Source organism: Molossus molossus, unplaced genomic scaffold (genome assembly GCF_014108415.1).
Source record: "Molossus molossus isolate mMolMol1 unplaced genomic scaffold, mMolMol1.p scaffold_m16_p_21, whole genome shotgun sequence".
Lineage (NCBI taxonomy): Eukaryota > Metazoa > Chordata > Mammalia > Chiroptera > Molossidae > Molossus > Molossus molossus.
Genome location: NW_023425357.1, coordinates 14,006,750 through 14,031,447, shown reverse-complemented (window position 1 = coordinate 14,031,447; position 24,698 = coordinate 14,006,750). Strand labels below are relative to the sequence as shown.

At 41.3% G+C, this 24,698-nt stretch overlaps 1 protein-coding gene and 1 pseudogene across 2 annotated transcripts; one reads left to right on the top strand and one right to left on the bottom strand.

Moving 5' to 3' along the window:
* Window positions 1-4,725: 4,725 nt before the first annotated feature.
* Window positions 4,726-19,308, bottom strand: LOC118639011 (zinc finger protein 234-like). Of its 2 annotated transcripts, none has more exons than XM_036275171.1 (4): window positions 18,537-19,308; window positions 16,434-16,523; window positions 12,575-12,701; window positions 4,726-7,260 (listed from the first exon to the last, which is right to left on the bottom strand). In XM_036275171.1, the coding sequence occupies exons 2-4, from the start codon at window positions 16,446-16,448 to the stop codon at window positions 5,417-5,419; spliced, it is 1,986 nt and encodes a 661-aa protein (XP_036131064.1). In that variant the 5' UTR covers window positions 16,449-16,523; window positions 18,537-19,308; the 3' UTR covers window positions 4,726-5,416. The 2 variants fall into 2 exon arrangements, with proteins under 2 accessions (XP_036131064.1, XP_036131063.1); XM_036275170.1 differs by having other exon boundaries at window positions 19,175-19,308.
* Window positions 19,309-19,580: 272 nt separating this feature from the next.
* LOC118638930 lies at window positions 19,581-21,034 on the top strand (annotated as a pseudogene).
* The last annotated feature ends 3,664 nt before the right edge of the window (window positions 21,035-24,698 follow it).

The window sequence follows — 24,698 nt, the reverse complement described above, 5'->3', positions numbered from 1 at the left end:
GAACTTTAAGAAAAAAAGCATTGCTTGACATGTAGAGGGACACTTCATAATGATAAATTTCAAGTTAACAGAAACTGACAACTTACGTTATATTTAATAAAGTGAAAACTGACAGAACCAAGAGGAGAAAGATTCAACAGGTGAAGGGGGTCAGAGGGTTAAAAAAAAGTAAGCACTGTAGGCTGTAGTGTAGTGATTCCTCACAATACACCTGTAGCATGAAACAGTTATCTTAATGTGTGGATCAGAACTAGTCAATCATGTAATGAATGAATGCTAATCAGGCAATGTAATAAAAGTGATTCTATATGGGAAAGAGAGAAGAGACAAGAGTCCAAAACTAGGACACCTGAATGGGAGGAAAAGAGATCGCAGCTCAGGGACCCAACATATGCATTTGAAAATAAGTAAAACTAGTATAAAAATATCACACATGAGAGAAGCAAGTGTGATGCCATAAAGTGGAGTCAGAGTAATGCCATTGCTGTAAGACAGCCACGAGCCAAAGAATGAGAACAGCTTCTAGAAGTTGGTAAAAGCAAGAAGCGAACTTCTCTCCAGAAGGAAGGCAGCCCTGCTGATATCTTCATTATAGCCAGATAAGTAAACTGAGGCTCTGAGAAGAATAAAATGCCCCAGGAGTCTTGCTCCGCAAGAGCAAATGGTAAAGGGAAGTAGTCAAGTTGGAATGTCATGGAAGATGGATGAAACCAATCCACTATGAGCCTAGAAACTTGGGAAAATATAACCGTATAATCTGTAACCATATAATCTGTGTGAACGAGAACAGTATTTCTTTTCATTTATGAAAATCAATTCACAGAAACAAAAAGTAGGAGAAAGAACCAATTTGGGGAAAGAGAATTAAAGAAGATGTGATTGTACCCTGCTCCCCCAAATCCAACATTTGTGAAAAAGAAGAAAGAAAAGGACCTGTATATCATATGTCATTACAGTGATTCTCAACCTTGAAAAAACAATCCAATACCCAAAATTCCCCCCATGTATTATTGCAGGAAATCCAATCGAGCAGTAAATCCCTAAAACACACACACACACCTTTCTCTAAACAAAAAGCTTGCTCTCAACCATGGCATGGCAGTCTTTGGTGAGAGGGAGTATGGTCTACACTGTGACGACCATTTAGACACTGACCCAGTAAGGGAGTGAGTGGAGTGGCAATGAGAGGGGCACAGGGAGAGCCCACCTGAGCTCTGGATTCAAGAATTCATGGATTCAGGTTCTCACTCTGCCACTGTAGACTGTGTGACCTTGCATGAACTTAACAACTCTGAGTCTCAGTTTCTTTATTTGTAAAGCAAGGCTATTAGGACTACCTGTATAAGTTGTTAGAAGGATTAGAGACAATGTCAAGTATTAAAACACAGTGTTTTGCATGTGGGAGACATTGACAAATGGCAGCTATTATTTTCATAAGCAAACCATGTGTCTTTTGCCAGAAGCAAAGGCATTCATGTTGTAAAAAAAAAAAATGTTCAAACTTGCAATTGGAACCGAAGACTTTAACTTATACAGAGTAAAATGTTGAGCCTTAAGTGCATAAATGTTAAAATAGAAGGAAAGCTGAAAACTGATTCAGAAAAATATTCATCCCAAGAAGTTACCAAACGAATAGCAAAACCAAAGAAAGTAGATGGAAGTTCATAGAACTTCATTTTCTGCACCCATAACATTTTACCTCTTTCTATTGCCTTTTCCAATTACAATGAAATGAGCACTGTCATGTGTCTGCTTACAGACCTATGTGGGAATTTGGAACCCTTTGCAATAAATAGTGTGAGAATTCTCTGGAATATATACCCGAGGATTAAATTATCTCATAGCGCATGTGCGTACTTAATTTTCTTTTTAATCCTCACTTGAGGATATTTTTCTATTTATCTTCAGATAGAGTGGGAGAGAAGAAAGACGGAGAGAGAAACATCGATATGAGAGAGACACCTCAACTGGTTGCCTCCCGTACAACCCCAACCAGGGCTGGGGATGAACCGCAACTGAGGTATGTGCCCTTAACTGGAATTGAACCCATGACTCATTGGTCCGCAGGCCAATGCTCCACCACTGAGCCAAACTGGCCAGGGCATGTGTACTTAAATTTAATGTTAGTGTTGCTGACCTTCAGAAAGGCTACAGCAGTCGACATTACTAAGAGTTGCATATGAAGATTTTTGTGTAACCATGTCCTCTCCTCCATTTGGATGACTCATCATCCCAAGTTCTGCTAGTGTATAGTAACTGATTTTTTTTCCTTGGGAGAACTTTGACTGATCTAATACAGCTACATTTTTTTTTTTTTTTTTAATCCTCACCCGAGGATATTTTTCCATTTTTTGTACAGATAGAGTGGGAGGGAGAGAGAGGAAGGGAGAGGGAGAGAGAGAGAGAAACATCGACGTGAAGGGACACATCGAGTGGCTGCTACCCGCACAACCAACCAGGGCCGGGGACAAACTGCAACCGAGGTACATGCCCTTAGCGGGAACCGAACCCGGGTCTCTCCGGACCGCAGGCCAACGCTCTAACCGCTGAGCCAAACCGGCCAGGGCTAATACAGCTACATTTTAACACTTATGGGGAGTATCACTTTATTTCTCCACGTTTGAAAACATTCACAATATTGTGCAATGATGACCACTATCCAATCCTAGAATACTTTCATCTGCCCCTAAGGAATGTCCCCCCTCCACTACCACATACACATTAGCAGTTACTCCTCATCCCCAATTCCATCCCCCACCCCCAGGATCTAGAAAAAGCATTTATTTACTTTCTCTGTGGATTTCCTATTCTGCACATTTCATATAAATGTAGTCATACCACACATCTCTTGTGTCTGGCTTCTTTTACTTGGCATGTCTTCAGGGTTCATCCATGTTGTAGAATGAATCAGCACTTCATTGCTTCATATTGCTGAAAAATATTGCATTGTATGGATATACTACATTTTGTTTAACCATTTATCAGTTGATGAACAGAGGATTGTTTCCACTTTTTGCCTATTGTGAATATTGCTGCTATGAACACTTTTGCGTAAGTTTTTGAGTGGATGTGATTTCAGTTCTCTTGGGAATATACTTAGCAGTGTAATCACTGTGACTTAAACCCAATCTTTTTGGAAAATGGTGGTCAATATCACTAAGATGTTCATGCCACCTTAGCAGCCTCCATCCTGGAATGGAGACACTAAGACTAGGGTTCCCAAACAAGTGAACAAGGATAGCTGTGGTGAACTTCGCAAGATGATGGGATTGTATTAGCAATGAGAGATGGGTAGTACCCTTAGGTTCAAGTGGGGCTCCTGCTTTTGGTCCTGTGCATCAACAGCCCCCACAATTTGTAGTTCCTTCCTCAGATTTAGAAATCTCCCTCTGATGCCTGTGATTGGTCTCCATCAGCAGTGCTGTCCAGAAGGGCTGCCCCATCCCTGTTTATCTAGGGTTTGTCTTTGACTTCTACCCAATATGTGTGGTTGAACAAATGTTTCAAGAAACTGCAAGATGTTCTAAAAACTGGTGGCCAGCACCAGTTCCCAAAGGGAAGCCTGGTGAGCAAGTATCTCAGATATATATGCATGCAGTTGTCATAGGAACTGGCTCACATAAGTCTGAAGGTTGGGAAAACTCATGGTCTGCTGTCTGCACACTGAAGATCCAGGCTAGCTGGTGGTGTTATTTAGATCAAGTCCCAAGGCCTGGGAACCAGGAGAGCAAATGGTTTAAAATCCAGTCCCAGAGCTGAAGATATGGCCTGACTGAAACAGGGAGGCAGGTAATGAAAAGGGGCAAATTATCCTCCCTCTTTTTATTCTATTCAGGTCTTCAACCCATTGGATGATGCCCACCCACATTGGGGAGAGCAATCTACATTACTGAGTTGGCTGACTCAAATGCTAGTCTCATTCAGAAACATTCACATATACACATACACATGGAAACACACATACAAACATTCAAAGATCAATGTTTGATTATACTATGAAGGGTACAATCAATGATCACTCAAAACCCATATTATGTATTTCTCTTGTCCTAACAGATATCTGCCATACTTTTTGTGTGTGTGTGTGTGGTACGTGCCCCTAGTGGGAACCAAACCAGGGACTCTCTGGTCCACAGGCCAACACTCAATCGCTGAGCCAAACTGGCCAGGGCTATCTGCCATAATTTTAATGGCTTCAGGTTAATATCACAATATATAAAAATTCAAACTCATCTACAACTGTATGCTGATTTCCATTTTAAACAGTTCAGTAATGTCATCAGTGTGGTGCTCATTTTCTTGGAATTTTAATCTCATAAGCATAACTTCCATTATATGATTTCCAGGTCAAACCTATATTCTGATATATACTCCTTTCCCCAAACCATGCTTTACTGCTACCAACAGGAAAAAGCATATAAACATTAGTTTTGCCTCAATAATACATTTGATAAAATTATCAAATTCCCACAATTTTGGGGGTAGAGTATTCGTATCATGGGTGTGGGGGAAGAATACAGCATATTCTTGAGAAGTTTTGATAAAAGAAATGCTATAACAGTCATCAAACATTTCAAAGTGAGGCTGCAAATGCACAAAATTATAAATCAATAATTAAATTCAAAGTTAAAAAATAATGACACTGGTAACTACTTGTGACATTTTCAAAGTGTCGAGGGTGAATCCTTGTCTTAACATTAATAGATAAAAATAAATTGTGTAACATGCTTTTTAACTTCTTACAAAGTTAAACAAAATTTTTTTCTATCAGAAAAACCACAAAAGATAGTTTAATTACACTGTACACAATGCTTGGAAAACTAAAGAGGGCCCCAAATAGTAAGAATCAACTTCAGAACAGAGACTGTGGCAAAGACAGAAGACAGCTGCAATAAGGCAGTTACCATATTAATGTTGTGAATTGGAATACTACTTGGTTTTCTGTATTTCAACTAATGTTCATTTCCCTAACTTAATTTTATTTGGTAGGTTTCCTCCTTTGGATGTGATTTCATATGTTGTATATTTTCTCCTTTTGGTTTCTCTAACATACAAGTACTAAGCACATCTACAAGAGTGAGTCAATGTAAAGGTTGTGCAGACATAACAGCCAAGTCCCTGCCCTCATGGAGCTTACATTCTAGTGAGCAGCAATTCTGACATGGCCTTTTGTTAAAGGTCAGACCAAACTCTTTTCCTTTCTAAGTACCATCTCCTAAGTGACAACTAATAAATGTCAAAGTTCTAAATGAAGTTCTTACTGCACCACTTAACAAGAGTTCTCCACTGCATGCATGGCCTGCTGAAAATTGAGATGTGTTCAGTATTGCTTAAACACTGACTAAACTAAAACAACTATTTTTTCTCCTATGAAACTTGGTAAGAATTCAAATTGCCCATGAGTTTTTAAAAAACATCATTTTGTAGAACTTCTTTCTTCTGACAAGTCTTTGATATTCCTACCACTCTTGTCACCTCTATACAATGTATCACCAGCATGAATTTTGTGATGACTTACAAGATTTGATCTCCAACTGAAGCTCTTACCACATATGTCACAGTTATAAGGTTTCTCCCCTGTGTGAACTCGCCCATGATACTGAAGTTGTGAAGACCGACTGAAGACTTTGCCACATGCATCACATTTGTATGGTTTCTCTCCAGTGTGGACACTCTGATGAAGTTGAAGACTCGAGGCCTGACTGAAGTGCTTCCCACACTCCCCACACTTATACGGTTTCTCCCCTGTGTGGACCCTCTGATGCATGTCAAGGTTCAAGCTCCACTTGAAGCCCTTCCCACACTCCTCACATTTGTATGGCTTTTCTCCAGTGTGGACTTTTTGATGGGCTTGAAGATGTGAACTCCGACCAAAGCTCTTCCCACACTCATCACATTTGAATGGTTTTTCTCCACTGTGGACTCTCAGATGGGTCAGGAGATGTGAGGCCTGACTGAAGACCTTCCCACATTCCTCACAATTATATGGTTTCTCTCCTGTGTGGATTCTACAGTGAATTTTAAGATCTGCTCTACGACTAAATCCTTTTCCACATTCTTCGCATTTGTATGGTTTCTCCCCAGTATGAATAAGCTGATGAATCTGAAGTCGTGAACTCTGAGTGAAGCCCTGCCCACACTCGTCACACTTAAGAGGTTTCTCTACACAGTGGGCCTTCTGATGGATTTTAAGATATGAACTCTGACGGAACCCCTTCCCACATATCTCACATTTATAGGGTTTCTCACCTGTGTGGACCACCAGATGAACTTGATAATGGATTTTCATCCTAAAGCTTTTTCCGCACTCCTCACATTTGTATGGTTTAGCTCCTGTGTGAACTCCCTGATGGGCTTGAAAACTTGAACTGTAAATGAAGCCCTTACCACACTCTTTACAAACATACGGTTTCTCTCCAGTGTGGATTCTCCGATGGGCCTGAAATTGTGAAGGCTGAATGAAGCACTTACCACATTCCTCACATTTATATGGTTTCTCTCCTGTGTGGACCCTCTGATGGATATGAAGATTTGAACTACAAGTGAAACACTTCCCACAGTCTTCACATTTGTATGGTTTCTCTCCTGTGTGGACCATACAATGGCTATTAAGTGCTGATCTACGACGGAAGTTCTTCCCACATATATCACATTTGAATGGTTTCTCCCCAGTGTGGATTCTCTGGTGTTCCTGAAGATGTGAAGCGTGAATGAAGGCTCTTCCACATTTGTCACAATTATAAGGTTTCTCTCCCGTGTGTAACTTATAATGAACAGTAAGTGTTGATCTACGACTGAAGCCTTTCCCACACTGCTCACATTTGAATGGTTTCTCTACAGTGTGGACTTTCTGATGAGTTTGCAGATGTGAACTCTGACTGAATTCCTTACCACAATCATCACACTTATAGCGTTTCTCACCCAAGTGAACTCTCTGATGAATACGGAGTGCTAAGCTGTAACAGAAGCTTTTTCCACACTCACCACATGTGTGAGATTTCTCTCCTGAGTGTATTTGTTGATGAAGATCAAAAGTGAAAGATTTTTTACATTCATTACACTGGTCTGCGTGAGTTATAGACAGACCTGCCCCAACCTGGCCTGGTGAATCACCCTGTTTGGGGACTTTAGAACTTTTTATCAAGGAGTCTTGATGTCTAGTTAATTCACTTGCAATTTGTTGCCAGATGTGCCAGCAGGAAAGCTCTTCATGTGGTTCTGCCTCTGGAACAATTTCTATCTCACTTTGGATCTTTCCTCCTGTAAAGACAGAGAATGCAGAGAAGTGAATAACTGAAGGCTTTGTTCAGTGTTTTCACAATTGCACATCTGAGAGAGAGCCTGAGACTTCATTGAATCTAGGGAATATTCAATTTGTCTTTTCCACTGGGTATCATGTACTTTGGTTTGCATATCTACGGACACCAAGAAGTGGTCTAGTTGACTCCTGTTCATTAAGCATAATGAAACCTATTAGTACACACCAAGTCTCCTATGTGAGGTGTAAGCTAGATGCCAAAGATTTAATTTAAAATTTTGGTAACATGATTCAAACTGTTAACCTATGGCCATTTCTACTTAATAACAAAGTTAGTGTAGAATCTTGGATAGTAAATTATGTTAATAAATTATGTAGATATAACAGTTATATAAATAAAATACAAATCAACTAGAACTTTAAGGAAAAGCAATAACAACCAAATACGTTGAATTTTAGGTTCATGTAATATAATTTAATATCCAATATCTTGAAGAATTTATATTTACATATTCATACATATTCAAAGTATTTCTGGAAATTCTGCACAACATGTACATCTAATCTTATTTTTCTGTGTTGACAGATGTTAAAGGAGAAGGCAACTCTTACAATCTTTTGACCATTGCCAGTAATTTCAATTTAGAAATATGTTTTCTAATAGATTTACCCTTGTTGGTATTCCAAAGTTACTATATTTGTACAAAGTTATCTAAATATCTGGAGATTATTTTTTCAATAATTGTTTCAATTAGTTAAAAAGTACTTCCCTTAAAACTCAATAATAAGAAAAAGAACAGCCCTGGCTGGTTTGGCTCAGAGATTAGTGTGTTGACCTGCAGACCAAAGGGTTTCAGGTTTGATCCCTGGCCCTGATCAGGGTTGTGTGGGAGGCAACCAGTTAATGAGTCTCGCTCACATGAATGTTTCTGTCTCTTTCTCTCTCTCTCTCTCTCTCTCCCCGTGCCATCCTCTCTCCCTCCCTTCTACTCTTTCTGAAAATCAATGGAAAAATATCCTCAAGTAAGGATTAACAAACAAAAAAGAAAACAAAAAACAAATGGGCCAAAAGCTTTAGCATACGCCTTACCTAAGAACCTAAGAAGATATACAGATAGAAATTTAGCATATAAAAAGATACTCCAGCCCTGGCTGGTTTGCTCAGCGGTTGGAGCATTGGCCTGCGGTCCGGAGAGACCAGGGTTCGGTTCCCGCTAAGGGCACGTACCTCGGTTGCAGTTTGTCCCCGGCCCTGGTTGGTTGTGCAGGTGGCAGCCACTCGATGTGTCCCTTTCACATCGATGTTTCTCTCTCTCTCTCTCTGTTCCTCTCTCTCCCTCCCACTCTACCTGAACAAAAAATGGAAAAATGTCCTCGAGTGAGGATAAAAAAAAAAAAAAGATACTCCACATTTTATGTCATCAGGGAAATGTAAATTCAAACAACAAGACACTACCAGACACCTAAATCCAATACACTGACAACACCAAATGCTGGTGAGGATGTGGAGCAATAGAAACTCTTATTCGTTGCTGGTGAGAATGCCAAATGGTTCAGCCACTCTGGAAGACAGTTTGGTGGTTTCTTACAAAACCATATCATACAACACTGAACTTTTTGGTATTTACTAAAAAGAAATGAAAACTTAAGTCCACACAAAAACCTATACATGGACATTTACAGCAGCTTTATTCATAACAAGAAAACTCAGAAGCAACCAAGATGTTCTTCAGTAGGTGAATAGATAAATAAACTGTGGTATATCCATACAATGGAATATTATTCAGTGCTAAAAAAGAAATGATCTATGAAACCATGAAGAGATATGGAGGAAAGGTAAATGCATATTGCTAAATGAAAGAAGCTAATCTGAAGACAACATATTGTATAGTTCCAACTATAAAATATTCTGGAAAAGGCAAAAGTATGGAGACAATAAAAATTTCAGTAGCTGCCCTGGCCAGTTTGGCTCAGCGGTTAGAGTGATGGCCTGCGGTCCAGAGAGACCTGGGTTTGGTTCCTGCTAAGGGCACGTACCTTGGTTGCAGTTTGTGCTCGGCCCTGGTTGGGTTGTGTGGGTGGCGACTGCTCGATGTGTCCCTTTCACGTCGATGTTTCTCTCTCTCTCTCTGTTCCTCTCTCTCCCTCCCACTTTACTTGAACAAAAAATGGAAAATGTCCTCGGGTGAGGATAAAAAATAATAATAATTTCGGTGGCTGACAGGGGTTTGAGGGAGGGAGGGATAAGTAAGTGGAGCACAGAATATTTTTAGGGCAGTGAAAATACTCCATGTGATATTACAATGGTGGATATATGTCATTATACATTTGTCTAAATCCACAAAATGTATAACACCAAGAGTGAACTCTAACATGAAGTATAGACTCTGGGTGATAACGATGTGTCAACAGAGAGTCATCAATTGTATTTCATGGGGGATGTTGACAATGTAAGAGTCTGTGAGTGTATAAAGGCAGGGGATAGATGGGATATCTTGTACCTTCCTCTCAATTTGGCTGTGAACCTAAAACTCTTCTAAAAAATAAACTAAAAAAAAAAAAAGGATCTCTGAAAAAATTTTTACAGAGGAAAAATTCACTCCCCTCCCTGTAGGAATAGTCAATTAAAAGCCTCCTCTTTTGCTCCAGTAGACATATGATAAAGAACCTCTTTATAACTCCACCATGGGTCATTTTATTGGAAAGTTACTTCAATGTTGAAGTGACTGGAATGGTTAGAATGACTTGCAGTTTGGGAGTAAATATCTAATTACATACTGACTAAAGCACAGTATAAAGCAGATAGTGAAATGTTAGCTGCTACTTGTAAGTTTCCTTCATGAGGACCAACAGAAAATGAAGTTAAACAGATAACAAACATTATTCTATAACCTGACAGTCATTCAGATCTCTAGAAAAAAGAGTGAAAAAGTAGAAGGTAATCTTTTACAATGGAGACAGAATCTGGGAGAAAGAAAAGGTGAGGTCACAACGTAAACTCAGAAAGCCAACCCAGGACAAGAGTTAGTTCCTGCTGAGACCTCTTCCCAATGGACACATGGATGGCTCATGTCTTTTAGGTCTCTACTCAATGTCAGCCCACTAACAAGGCCTCTTTAGAATGGCCAAAATGGTATAAAATAATAAATTTTGCCCTCCCTCCATTCATTTCTGGCAACTTCCACACTCCTTGTTGATGTTCTACACAGCACTTTTTACCACGTGACACACTGTCAATTGTTGTTTAATATCTTTCTCATCACAACGCAGAATCAGAGAGGGATGCATTTTACACAGTGTACACCAAACACATCACACTTTCCAGCTTTATAACCACTACTCAGAACCGTGCCTGGAGCATGGTAAGTATGCAGCAGATGTATGTTGAATAAATAAATGAACTCCACCAAAAATTTTTCACTATGATTTCTGCTGTTCTCTCACAATTTATCATTAGAAGAAAATACAAGAAAGTGTTAGACCATGCCTATAATGTACAAGATAGGTAGACAGTCTTGTGCACTTCTACACTGCCCATTGGAGCATGTCCTTTGCATACTGATACAGTAATGATTGTTCTAAAAATTAAAAGCAATACCACTCCCTCTTCCCTCTCCTTCCCAGATGCAGGTGAACAGTGACTCTCAGAAGCCATAGGAAAAGAATATGGTCTTGCCTCTGTTACTAAGAAGGACCGAAGACTTAACTACATACATCTAGCTTGTTCACCTGCCTCTTCCAAATCACCCAGTCCACAAACATCATTGCCACAGGAGGCATCAGGTTCTCCAAGGTCCTCCTAAGGATGTCCATGGAGGGTAGTTGGACCCATGGCACTTTGCCTTTCCTCCACAGAAGGATCACCCCCCCCCCCTTTTGTTGGTTTTAGAGAGAGAAGAAAGGAGAGGGAGAGAGAGATAGAAACATCAATTGGCTACCTCCTACATGCCCCTCACTGGGGATTGGGCCCACAACCTGGGCACGTGCCCTGACCGGGAATTGAACTGGCGACCTCTTGGTGCATGAGTCAACGCTCAACCACTGAGCCACACCGGCCGGAGAGAAGGATCACTTTTGATAAAATCAAAAGACAAAGGGGTAATTACACCAAGCATGATGCTAATAAGAAAACTTAAGGTGGAAAAATTCCTTGGAGTGAAAAGAAAGCAAGAGAGCCTATTGCTGGTTCCTTCTGAAGCTTTTGGATTGTCTCTGAAAAAAGAATTTGGAAAAACTTTGGCTGTAGATAAAGCCTATTACAACAGTTTTCAAACTGAAAAGCCCTCTAGTGAGCTGTGAAATAAATTTAAAAGCCTGGTATAGGCATTCAGGAAAAAAAAACAGAACAAAAAAGGATAGAAAGTATCAAGGCATCATCACTAACAGGAAAGGAGTCAATATATGAAATGTCTATGAAAGTCACATATATAATTCCATAACATGTGAAACATTTGTTCTGGTTACAGTGAAAGATGTGTCATTTACTATGGCTCATAATGAAAAAAAAAAACCTGAAAAATTTTGTTTTAGAAGTTACCCAGTCCTTAATTAAATAAATTATTCAAATGTAAATATAAGTTCCAAGAGTGGAAGCTTGGAAAAATATTACTTGGTGAGTATGTACTTAAAAAAAAAAGTTTTTATTGGTTTCACAGAGAGGAGGTAGAGGAAGAGATAGATAGAAACATCATGTGAGAGCCTTGCTAGTGTGGCTCAGTGGTTGAGCGTCAACCCATGCACCAAGAGGTCGCTGGTTTGATTCCCAGTCAGGGCACATGCCTGGGCTGTGGGCCCAATCCCCAGTGAGAGGTGTGCAGGAGGTGGCCAATTGATGTTCTCTCTCATTGATGTTTCTATCTTTCTCTCCCTCTCCCTTACTCTCTCTAAAATCAATAAAGAACACTGGTCAGTTTTCTCAGTGGTTAGAGCATCAGCCTGCAGACCAGAGAGTCTGGGGTTCGGTTCGCGCTAAGGGCACATGCCTCGGTTGCAGTTTGTCCCTGGCCCCGTTGGAGTCGTGTGGATGGCAACCACTCAATGTGTCTCTCTCCCATCCATGTTTCTCTCTCTCTCTCTTCCCCCCTCTCTCCCTCCTGCTCTTTCTGAAGATAAATGCAAAAATGTCCTTGGGTGAGGATTAAAAAATAATAATAAAATAAATAAATAAAATCAATAAATAAGAAAAAAGTTTTGGTACAAAAGTGGTCGACAAAGGGATGCAGGCAACCATTTCAAGACCCACAAAGCCTTGAATGCCTGAGGACACAGGCAAATCCTGGGAGCTGACATTCAGTTACAGAGGGCCCCTGTCCTCACCCACTGAGACCAGGTTCTGCAAGTTCTCCAGCATCACGTCTCCGTACAGCTTCCTCTGGACAGAGTCCAGCAGCCCCAACTCCTCCTTGGTAAAGACCACAGCCACGTCCTTAAAGGTCAATTCCTCCTACAACACCAAACACATGGTAACCTCAATCGTATAATCAGCCACCACTTGAAAAGGGACAGCACTGAGAAGGGAGAGAGGAGAGGCAGGAAATGGTTTCAGATTTTGAGCGACTTAAGTCAATGTGTTTACCTCCTAACCCTTCTCCTCCCCCAAAGCCACACACTGATTCTCCTCACCCTCAGCAGAAGTGCGGCAGTGACAACAGTCTTCACATATATATTTTTTCCTTTATTGATTTTAGAGACAGAGGAAGGGAAAGGAAGAGAAATAGAAACATTGATGAGAAAGAACACCGATCAGCCACCTGCTACATGCCCCGCACTGGGGATTTGGCCCACACCCTGGGCATGTGCCTGACCGAGAATTGAATCAGTGACCTCTTGGGTCAACGCTCAACCACTGAGCCACACTGGCTGGGCAGTCCTCATATTTTTATTTTGTGCCCTCATTGAGTCTACTTACAAGTAACCTCCAGGAGCCCTAAACATCTAAATATATATCCTGGGTTCCATGTGATTTACTTTTAGGTGAATATTGCCAGTTGCCCCCAGGAGTATTTAGTAACTTAGTCCAAACATATTTGGTAGCATCTGCCTTCTTCCTATCTTACACATAAAGCCTGGACGCTATGTGGGTTGTCCTGTGTAATCTCAAGGTTTACAGCACATCTCTCCACACTACTTTTTAAAAAAATTTCCTGATTTTTTGCCCTGGCCGGTTTGGCTCAGCGGTTAGAGCGTCAGCCTGCGGTCTGGAGAGACCCGGGTTCGGTTCCCGCTAAGGGCATGTACTTCGGTTGCAGTTTGTCCCCGGCCCTGGTTGGTCGTGCGGTGGCAGCCACTTGATGTGTCCCTTCACATCGATGTTTCTGTCTCTCTCTCCCTTCCTCTCTATCCCTCCCACTCTATCTGTACAAAAAAATGGAAAAATATCCTCGGGTGAGGATAAAAAAAAAAAAAAAAAAAAAAAAAATTTCCTGATTTTTATTTTTTTATTTTTTATTTATTTTTTCCTCACCCGAGAACATTTTTCCATTTCTTTGTACAGATAGAGTGGGAGGGAGAGAGAGAGAGAGAGAAACATCGACGTGAAAGAGACACATCGAGTGGCTGCCACCCACACAACCAACCAGGGCCGGGGACAAACTGCAACCGAGGTACATGCCCTTAGCGGGAACCGAACCCGGGTCTCTCCAGACCGCAGGCCGATGCTCTATCCGCTGAGCCAAACAGGCCAGGGCAAAAAATTTCCTGATTTTTAAAGAGAGAAAAAGAGAAACATTGATTTGTTGTTGCACTCATTTATGCATTCATTGGTTGTCTCTTGTATGTGCCCTGTCCAGGAACTGAACCCACAATTTTGGCTTATCAGGATGACGCTCTAACCAACTGAGCTACCCTGCCAGGGCCATCTCTGGACATTTTAAAGTAAGGCTCTTTATTACTTTAGTCATGCTAGTTACTACACAAGAGAAAACAAAAAGATCACTAAATAAAAAACACAGAGGCCTGACTCAGGCAGGGGGAAGATGGAATCTAGCTCTTGCTGTGTGAAAACCTTCGATAATATTTGTGTGAAGCAGCGGTGAGAGTCTGCTGTGCCACGCTGATATTTGGGTATTCTACCTAGAAAACAGCCAACTTGCCCTGGCTGGTGTGGCTCAGTTGGTTGAGCGTCATCCTGTGCACTGAAAGATTCCTGGTCAGGGCATGCAGGAGGCAACCTATTGATGTTTCTCACATCCACGTTTCTCTCTCTCCCTCTCCCTTCCATTCTCTCTCAAATCAATAAAATTAAAAAAAATTTTTTTTTTAAAAGACTGTCCTTTTTTTTAAAGAAAGAAAACAGCCACTTGACTCCTATCACATACAAAAAACTGGCAGATTGTTTCCAGAATTGATTTTGGAGAAAAAGATTTATGCAAGACACCTGTCACTGCACTGTTGCGTAAAATAATAAAATTCCTCACAGGGATGTAAAGTACAGCATATGGCATATAGTCAACCACATTGTAATAACTGTGTATGGTGCCAGGTGGGTACTACACTTAATGAGGGGACCACTTTGTAAGTTATATGTCTAACCGCTATGTTGTACAGCTGAAACTAGTATGATATTAAATGTCAACTATAACTGAAAAATAAAAATAAGCCCAGCCAGTATGGCTCAGCGAATTGAGTGGCGTCCCATTGACTGAGAGGTCCTGGTTCAATTCCCGGTCAGGGTACATGCCCAGGTTGCAGGCTCCATCCCCAGTAGGGGGCATGCAGGAGGTAGCTGATTGTTGTTTCTCTCACATTGATGTTTCTATTTCTCTCTCCCTTCTTCTCTCTCTAAAAAATCAGTAAAAACATATTTAAAAAATAAATTAAGAAAAACAACAATAAAATTCCTAAACCATCTAAATGTCTATGAGTGGTAAGTAGTAAACAATTAAAAGGTATATCAAGTAGTTAAAAATTAAAAGGTATGTCAATTCAAGGGGAATGTGATGTAATCCTAAAAAATAAACATTATATAAAGTTAGAGGGAAAAAGTCACAATTTAAAATTAGATGTACATATATCATGAATACAAATACAGCTATCAGTGCACATGAGGAAGTGTTAGAAAAACATCCTTGGCCAGTTCGGCTCAGCGGTTAGAGAACTGGCGTGTGGACCAAGGGATCTCAGGTTTGATTCCTGGTCAAGGGCACATACCTGGGTTGCTGGTTCGATTACTGGCCTGGTTGGGGTCATGCAGCTGGCAACCAATCAATGTGTCTCTCTCACACTGATGTTTCTCTCCCCCCCCCACCTCCCTTCTTTCCACTCTGTCTAAAAAATCAATGGAAAAATATCCTCGGGTGGGGATTAACAAAAAAAAGAAGCAATCAATGAATGTATAAAAAAGTAGAAAAATTAATAGATGTTTCTCTCCTATCCCTCTATCTCTTCCTCTCTATAAAAAAAAAAGAAAAAAAAAAAAGAAAACAGCTAATTTGTCAGCAGAGAAACAGTAAAGTGGGAGAATTGTTCATTTCTAGTAATTTTTCTGCTCCATAAAATAAATAAGAAGAGAAAACAAAAACTAAAAACAATGCCCTGGCTAGTTTGGCTCAGCGGTTAGAGCATCAGCCTGCGGTCCGGAGAGACCCGGGTTCGGTTTCCGCTAAGAAAACTGGTTGCAGTTTGTACCTCGGTTGCAGTTTGTCCCCAGCCCTGGTTGGGGTTGAACGGGTGGCAGCCACTCGATGTATCCCTTTCACATCGATGTTTCTCTCTTTCTCTTCCTCTCTCTCCCTCCCGCTCTATCTGAACAAAAAATGGAAAAGTGTCCTCGGGTGAGGATAAAAAAAAAAAAAGTACAAAGTAAACTAAAACCCTGGAGCACAACAGGTCCTCAAAGTCTGCTTGACTTGTCCCCAAAAAAACATGTGACAAGCTGGTAATGAGGTAGAGTTTTAAAAGTAAGGAAAGGTACCCTGGCTGGTTTGGCTCAGTGGTTAGAGCATCAGCCTGTGGTCCAGAGAGACCCAGGTTCGGTTCCCGCTAAGGGCACGTACCTCGGTTGCAGTTTGTCCCCGGCCCTGGTTGGTCGTGTGGGTGGCAGCCACTCAATGTGTCCCTTTCACGTGGATGTTTCTCTCCCCACCCTCCTCCCGTTCTATCTGAACAAAAATGGAAAAATGTCCTTGGGTGAGGGAAAATAAATAAATAAAAGTAAGGAAAGGCAAGTCCTACTCACCTTGAATTTGGTCATTTTTCCTCCTAGTCCTGGGGATGCGTAGTCCTGAGTGATACAGAACCCAGGAAGGTAGAACTGTGCCTGGAATGTCTGCAAAGGTAGGAAAAAAAAAAAAGACAAAAGCGTGGCCTGGATGCTGCTCACCTACAGGCACAACTGTTGTGAATTGGCGTGTGAATGTTTATAGCAGCATTATTCATAATAATCTAAAACTGGGAACAACTGAAACGTTAACTTGTGTGTGAATAAACAAATTGTGGCATATCTGTACAATGGAATAGTATTCCCCAAATGAAAAGAAATGAAGTACTGATTATAGTAGAACATGGATAAACTTTGTAAACATTACGGAAAGAGAAATAAACCAGTCACAAAAGACTGCATATTGTGTGATTCCATTTTTATGCAATGTCCAGAATAAGTAGATTTATGGAGACAGAAAATAAATTAGTGGTTGCCTAGGTATCTGGAAAGAGAATGGGGGTTAGTTAACTGCAAGTGGACACGAGGAATCCAACTGGGGAAACAAAACTGTGCTCCACTAAGCAAAATTACTAAAAATCATTGATTGCTACACCTGAAATGGGTGAATTCTATGATATGTATAATATACCACAAGTTGGTAAAAATAAATGTTTGTTAATCTACATTTCATTTAAATGAATAAAACTAATTTATGGATTCTGAGTCCAAACTCATAAAATATTTATATTTGAATAAATAAATAAATAAGTGGGGAGAAGGGGAAGCTTGTCTTTACAGTAGAATGCCTGCTAATCAAAGTATCTTCTCATAAACTGTATTAATTTAGAAAAACAAAACAAAACACAGTAACTTTACAATGGACAAATCTGATAGAAGTCACCTTAGCTCAGTGTACAAAGTTGAGTTCACTAACACAGAGACAAACCAACATCCTTCAGCTCCTGTTATGTTGTAATGACAAGAACACCTTACCACTTCTGTGGAATCCCTGCCAGCAATGCAAAATCTGAACCTAAACATGGACTACACCAAATAAAACCCAAATGAAGGACTGTCTCCTAAATAACTTGACTCTGTACTCTTAAAAAGCATCAAGAATGCTGGTCTGGTTTGGTTCAGTGGATTGAGCCACATCCCTAGGACTGAGAGGTCCAGGTTCAATTGTGGTCAGGGCACATGCCTGGATTGTAGGTTCCATACCCAGTAGGGGACGTGCAAGAGGCGGCTGATCAATGTTTCTCACATCAATGTTTCTCTCTCTCTCCCTCTCCCTTTCTCTAAAAAATCAATTACAAGAAAACATAACAAATGTTTCTCTCATATTCTGTAATTTCTGAACGCTCCATAATGATATGGTTCTATAAGAATAAGATATATTTTTGAAATAAGTGAAACAAAATAGTTGACAATGTTTTTAAAAACTCACAGAAAAGTCTAAGCCCATTAGCCTTGATTTTAAGATCTCTCACAATCAAGTACTAACTACCTGGCCTGATTCCAGCTAATTCCTATGGCTTAAGGAGAATATATACAAGAGATTATGAACTTAAACTCTGGACATGGACTTCCTAAATTCCAACCCCAGCTCAGCCTCTTATTAGGTGGGTGACTATGGGAGAAAACTTATGCTCCTTGGGACTCAATCTAATTTTATAGAATACGAAAAAAACATTTCTTCACAGAGCCATGATGTGGCATAATGTGTTTATTTGTATAAAAACCCTTACCATCGCCCTGGCCGGTTTGGCTCAGCGGTTAGAGTGTCGGCCTGCGGTCCAGAGAGACTGGGTTCTGTTCCCGTTAAGGGCATGTACCTCGGTTGCAGTTTGTCCCCGGCCCTGGTTGGGTCGTGCGGGTGGCAACCACTCGATGTGTCCCTTTCACATTGATGTTCCTCTCTCTCTCTCTCCCTCCCACTCTATCTGAGCAAAATATCGAAAAATGTCCTCGGGTGAGGATAAAAAAGTAAATAAACAACATAAAAAACAAAAACCCTTACTATCAAAATTGGCAGTTAAGGATAAATTATCATCAATACTCATGCTGGATTACACATCCTACACTTTCTCTGATTTATGTGAACATAATTGTAAAAGGAAAATGCCAAGTCCCACTCACGTGGAGCTTTGCTGTCAGTAGCCTCCGTGCAGTCCTTTTTGAGAAGTCAGGCTGGGGAAAGAATGCTATAAAATGCCTTGATTGTGCCCACGTCCGCGAAAAAAGTTAAAGCTTCCTTCCTCTCCCTCTGTGCAATCTGGAAGCAACTCTTATCTTCCCCCCAAAAAAGGAGGGGTGTGTGTGTGTGCGGGGAGTGGTCAGAAGTCCTACTAACCAGCGTAACGCAGGGGGATCGGAGAGAAGAGGAGGCAGGGTCAGTGCTGCTGGAGCTCTGACCCTAACCTGGGGACATGACAGCTTCTCTGGAAATTAACACTAGGGAGAAATCACCACTGACCACGTACCAAGAACTATTTTAATGTTTATATTTCTACCATCTTTTTCAATTCCCTAATAAACAATTCTATTAGGAAGGTCCTAATATCCCTATTTTAAAGAACAGTAATGGGAAGCACGGGGAAACTAACGCCCCAAAGGGACTAGGTAGAAGCACTCCTAGAAAGTGGAGGGAGGCAAACTGGGCGAGCTGAGAGCCCCGGGAACTCAAACCAGGCGATAAAAATGATCCGAGCCCGTCCCACGCCGGGACGCTAGAAGCTCCCCAAACGCATAGGACCGCCGTCCTCGCCCTTCAATACCAGCATCCTACGCAGAGGGCTTCTTTTCCCTTAAATCGACCGCCGGGTCATTGTGGATCTTAAGCATACATCCAGGAAGTTCGGATGAGCCAGGGAGACGCGGAACAAACATACCACCCCACGGAAAATACTATAAAAACCTTACACTCCAGGAACGGAAGTGCCGTGATCTTACTGGGCTTCTGGACTACATTTCCCAGCATTCACCAGATTCCGCCTTACTGAGCAGAAGTGCACGCTATACACAAGGCGTCAGGACTACATTTCCCAGAATTCCGAAGGAAAACGTTTACGTATAGGCTCACCTGTAGGAAATAGTGGTGTGACTACAGGAAGCTCCTTGACTACACTTCCCAAAATGCCAGAGCGGAGAGAATCCCATAGTTCCAACTTCCTGGGTAGTAACATGGATTCCTTTGCTGAGGATCGGTGTCAACTTTCCCTGAGTCCTCCAGCGAATATTACAGACACGACTTCCGGAAGTTGTAATGCATCCAATTATGACAGGAATATTGTTGGAAAGGGAATAAGTGAGGAGATACAATTTTCAAGAAACTAACGATTTGGGGAGCTCAGCGCTCGATTGAAGGGCGTTCCTGGGCGCGAGACCCGACTGCTGGAGTCTGAGAGGGCACGTGAGCGAGCGCCCCTGCTGCCATGACAGCCGTGAGCCACGCGGACCCGATAAAACGGACAGCGACGACAACCTGCTGCTGGGTTGGGAGCAGAGAACCATCAAAGATGGCTGGGTTTTACTATGCCAACCACACAGAGAAGACTCGTTGGAACAACCGAAAACTGGAAAAAGAAAACGAATAGCAGATTTGCCTTTTGGATTGGAAACAAGCACCGACGGGAACGGACAAATGTATATTGTCGACCGTATAAATAAAAGACCTATTTCGACCCGAGACTGTCATTTATTATGGATGATAATCCTACAGAGCCAGCACCACAGCCATGGAAATACTCCAGGGCCAGATTTCACTGGCAAAGTGGTTGTAGTTACTGGACCTAATTCAAGCATAGTGTTTGAAATCGCTGTCTTTTGTCTTGTCCTTCATGGTGCCTGCGTGATCCTGGCCTGTAGGAATATGACAAGAGACAATGAAGCCGTGTCAGCATTTTGGGAGCATGGCATAAAGCCAGCGTACACATGATGACCCTGCACCTCACTTTACTTGGTAGCATGCAGCATTTTGCTCAAGTGTTCAAGGCCAGTAATGTGTTTCTGCATGTGTTTGTGTGCAACGCAGCAGCTTTTGCTCTGCCCTGGAACCTCACAAAAGGTGGCTTGGAGACCACCTTGCAGGTGAATCACCTGGGGCACTTCTACCTTGTCCAGCTCTTTCAGGATGTCTTGTGCCACTCAGCTTCAGCCAGACTCATGGTCTTCTCAGAGTCCCATAGGTTTACAGATGTTAATGATTCCTCTGGAAAACTAGACTCTAGCCCCCTCTCTCCATCTAAAAATGACTTACTGGGCCATGCTGGCTTACAACGTTCCAAACTCTGCATCATTCTAGACTCCAATGAGCTTCATCGCTGCCTTTCCCTGCATGGGGTCAGGTTGAACACAGTACATCCAAGAAACATGATGTATTCCTCCCTTCATTGCAACTGGCCAGGGTACACACTGCTGTTTACCTTGGCCAGGCCTTTCACCAAGTCCATGCAACAAAGTGCTGCCACCACCGTCTACTGTGCTGCTGCTCCTGAACTCGAGGGTTTGAGAGGAATGTATTTCAACAACTGTTGCCCTGCTTGCCCTCCTTAGAAGCTCAGAGTGAAGAGACAGCCTGGGTCCTACGGCCACTCAGTGAGAAGCTGATCCAAAGACTTGGCAGCCAGTCCTGCTAAGTGGCGAAGATTGGCACACACGCACCCTGTGCACACACGCACATCACTGCCAATCCTGGACCCCTTCCAACTTATCCAGGGGCTTTTCCATGTGCCCTAGACACAGAACTGAGAGTAAAGGATATAAAATAGTAGTCACAGCAGATGGGAAAATGTTAAGTACCAATGGGAACCAAGGAATTCTTGTGGTAAATAGTATCTTTCTTCTGGGGATGGCTTAGGTTTGAGTCTCTTTGCTTTTCTGGTGTTGGCCTGTTTGAAAGCGAATGCTGAGTTGGTATGTGGGTTCTTTGTTTCATCGGAGAAGCACAGGCAATTCTGTTTAGAATAGTCTGGTGACCCCTGTTGCACCCCGCTACCACCAAAGTGCAGCCCACTGTGGCCACATGATCAGGAGCTTTCTCCTGTTTAGGTAAGAAAAAGCCAGTACTTATCCTTCATTGCTGCATTGATCCAGGAGATAATTGTTTCACTCATCCAGACCAAGTCTAAGTGGGTTTGGCAACTACTGAAGAGAGAACTCTGAACCTTGTTCCAGCCAGCCAAGATGGAGGTGACACTGAAAAATGGAGGGAATAGACAGAGCTACTGGGCCACAAAGTACTGTTTTTTGTTTGTTTTTTTACTCCCTTGCCAAACTATACAAAAAATTATTGATATTATAACAAACAAATTTTGCCAAGGATTCCCTCAATTCCTTGACAGGCAGGAAAGGAAGCATTGTGTCCCTAAGAATTTACAGGATAATTTTGATGTGGGGATAAAAAGTCACTCCCTTCATTCTAGTTTCAAGAAGCAACTCAATTGTGAAAGTTTACAGCTTCTCAGTGCTCCTGCTTTAGCATTCTGCTTAAAATTCCTGTTATTCCCCATCCTATGCTTAATAAAAGAGCAGGCTTGAGTATTAAAGTAAAGAAATTAAGTCCTGGCCAGTTTTGCTCAGTGGTTGGAGTGTTGGCCCTTAGACTGAAGGTTCTTGGGTTAGATTCTTGGTCAAGAGCACATACCAGAGTTTCCGGTTCAATCCCCAGTCCCAATTGGGGTCAGTCAGGAGGCAATCAATCGACATGTCTCTCTCACATCAATGCTTCTCTCTCTCTTCCTTCCTCCCTCCCTTCAGGTGAGGATTAATAACAATAACAAAAATTAATGGGAAATGACCATCTAGAGGACACTAGATGACTGAAAGGAGAATAATGCTTACTCTAATGTAAGCATTATACTAAGTTTAAGGAATGAGTGAGGTAGGACGATTTAAGAGGTAGAATGATTTGATGAAGAGTGAAGAAGTTACCAGCACCTACTCTGGACCCTGTGGCACTTGAGAAGGTCAAACTGGAAGCTTGTCCTTATGGGAAAGTGCTCTACCCTCACTTAAACTTTTCTCTTAAACAGTTATTATTATACCTACTTTGGAGGTAAAAATATCAAATTTCAGAGAGGTTAAGAAATTTGCCCACTATCTCAAAGCAAATATAATACAGTGATACCTCGGTTCTCGAACATAATTCGTTCCAGGAGGACAGTCGAGAACCAAATTGTTCGAGAACCGAAGCAATGAAACCCAATAGGAAAAAATGGAAACTGGATTAATTCGTTCCAAGCCCCAGAAAATGCCTATTTACTGGCCTAATTTGTATATAATATGTAGAAAAACATAAGTCTCAACAAGAAATAAAAGTGTACAGTATGTTTAAGGGTTAAATTCAGTGTAAAGCGTGACTCTCTCCACAAAGCGTGACTCTCTCTCTGCACTCACACTGATGACGCAAGCAAGGCGCGCTGGGCCGAATGAACGCCATTCGGCTCAACTCGGCTCATCTCGGAAGTTTGAGTTCCAAATATTTGTTCGGATTCCAAGACAAAAGTTTCTCGAATCTCCTGGTCGAATACCGATTTGGTCGAAATCCGAGGCGTTTGAGAACCGAGGTATCACTGTAGCTGAAAAGCTCAGGATTGGTCATTTTGACTCTCAAAGCCTATAACTTAATGCCAGAGCATTGATGAGGGTTCTATAGGTAAGGGAGGATGTTTTAGCATTAAGAGATTTTTTTACTTTATATTTGTTTAAAATATCTTTATGATTGTTAGCACTTCTAAAACACATATGTTACAGCCCTGGCCAGGTGGCTCAGTTGATTAGAGTGTCATCCCGATACACCAAGGTTTCAGGTTGGATCTCCAGTCAGGGCACATATAAAAAGCAACCAATAAATGTATCAGCAAGTGAAATACAAATTGATGTCTCTCTCTCCTGTCTCTCTATATGTCAGTAAACAAACAAACAAAAAACCACATATGTTACTGGAAACTAATTATAAAGAGTATAAAGCAAAATTTAAGAACAAATAAGAACAAATACATCTAGAATTGTTCCCCTTGAAGATAACTAGATTTTTACTTCCTATAACACACAAATAACTAATCTTCTTCTTCTTCTCTTTTTTTGAATGTTTTCATTGATTTTTTTTTTTTTAGAGAGAGAGGAAGGGAAAGAGATAAACATCTATGTGAGAGAGATACACAGATCAGCTACCTCCTGTATGCCCCCTCACTGGGGATTGAGCTCTAAACCTGAGCACGTGCTCTGACTGGGAATCAAACCTGAACCTCTCAGCCCATGGGACAATGCTGTTCACTGAGCCACACTGGCAGGCCATGTTTTTAAAAATGAAGTCTTGTGTTCTATATCCATTTTTCTAAACTCAAAATAAGCTAGACATTTTCTACTATCAGTCACTGAAAATCTAATCTTTCCAAATGATTGCTGTATAATGTTGCACTGAATGGATTGAGAACTGAAGACAAAACAGCCCTACCCTGGCCAGTTTTGCTCAGTGGTTAGAGCATCAGCCCAGAGACCAAAGGGGCATGGGTTCGATTCTCAGTCAAGGGTACATACCTGGGTTGCAGGTTAGATCCCTGGCACTGGTTGGGGTCCTGCAGGAGGCAATCAATTGATGTGTCTCTCTCACATCAATGTTTCTTTCTCCCTCCCTCCCACTCTGTCAAAAAAAAGAAAAAAAGAAAATCAATACAAAAATATCCTCTGGTGAGGATTAACTAAAAAACAAACAAAAAACAAAATAGCCCCTAACATCTGGAAGCTGGCATGGCACTCATAGCTAGGCCATGTTATTCTCCTTTGGGACATAAAGAGTCACAGAATACCAGCCTCAGATGAGGTTTCTCTGAGAACATGGTAAAGTGAGACAAAATGAGGCCCTTTCACAATTAGAAAACAGTATGAATCTTGTTCCTAGTATTGTAAAATTCTATACAATTGTTACTTATATGCATCACTGAAGCATGCTCATTAAAATATTAAGTATAAGCTCTTACTTCTTTCCACCCTCTTTTTTGGAATGTTCTGTAGTAATATGACGGTTTTCAATGAAAAAAAAATTTTTAAACACTCTCAAGAATTAAATGTTTTTATTAAGACATGGCACATGTAACAAAATATCAAGTACGTAGATGAATAAGAGAGGTTCTAGGACTAATTACTTTTTTAATCCTCACTCATGGATATCTTCCCATTTATCTCCAAATAGAGAGGGAGGGAGGAAGGGAGGGGGGACAGAGAGGGAGAAACATGGATGTGAGAAAGACACATCAATTAGTCACCTCCTGCACAACCCTGACCAGGACCAGGGACCAAACC

What these genes read in the sequence shown, in the direction of transcription:
- LOC118639011 (XM_036275170.1), bottom strand. An exon ending in GAAAAATGACCAAATTCAAG is followed by an intron (nt 12,702 to 16,433) that starts GTGAGTAGGACT and finishes TTGGTGTTGTAG; the next exon opens with GAGGAATTGACCTTTAAGGA. An exon ending in GCAGAACCTGGTCTCAGTGG is followed by an intron (nt 7,261 to 12,574) that starts GTGAGGACAGGG and finishes CTGTCTTTACAG; the next exon opens with GAGGAAAGATCCAAAGTGAG.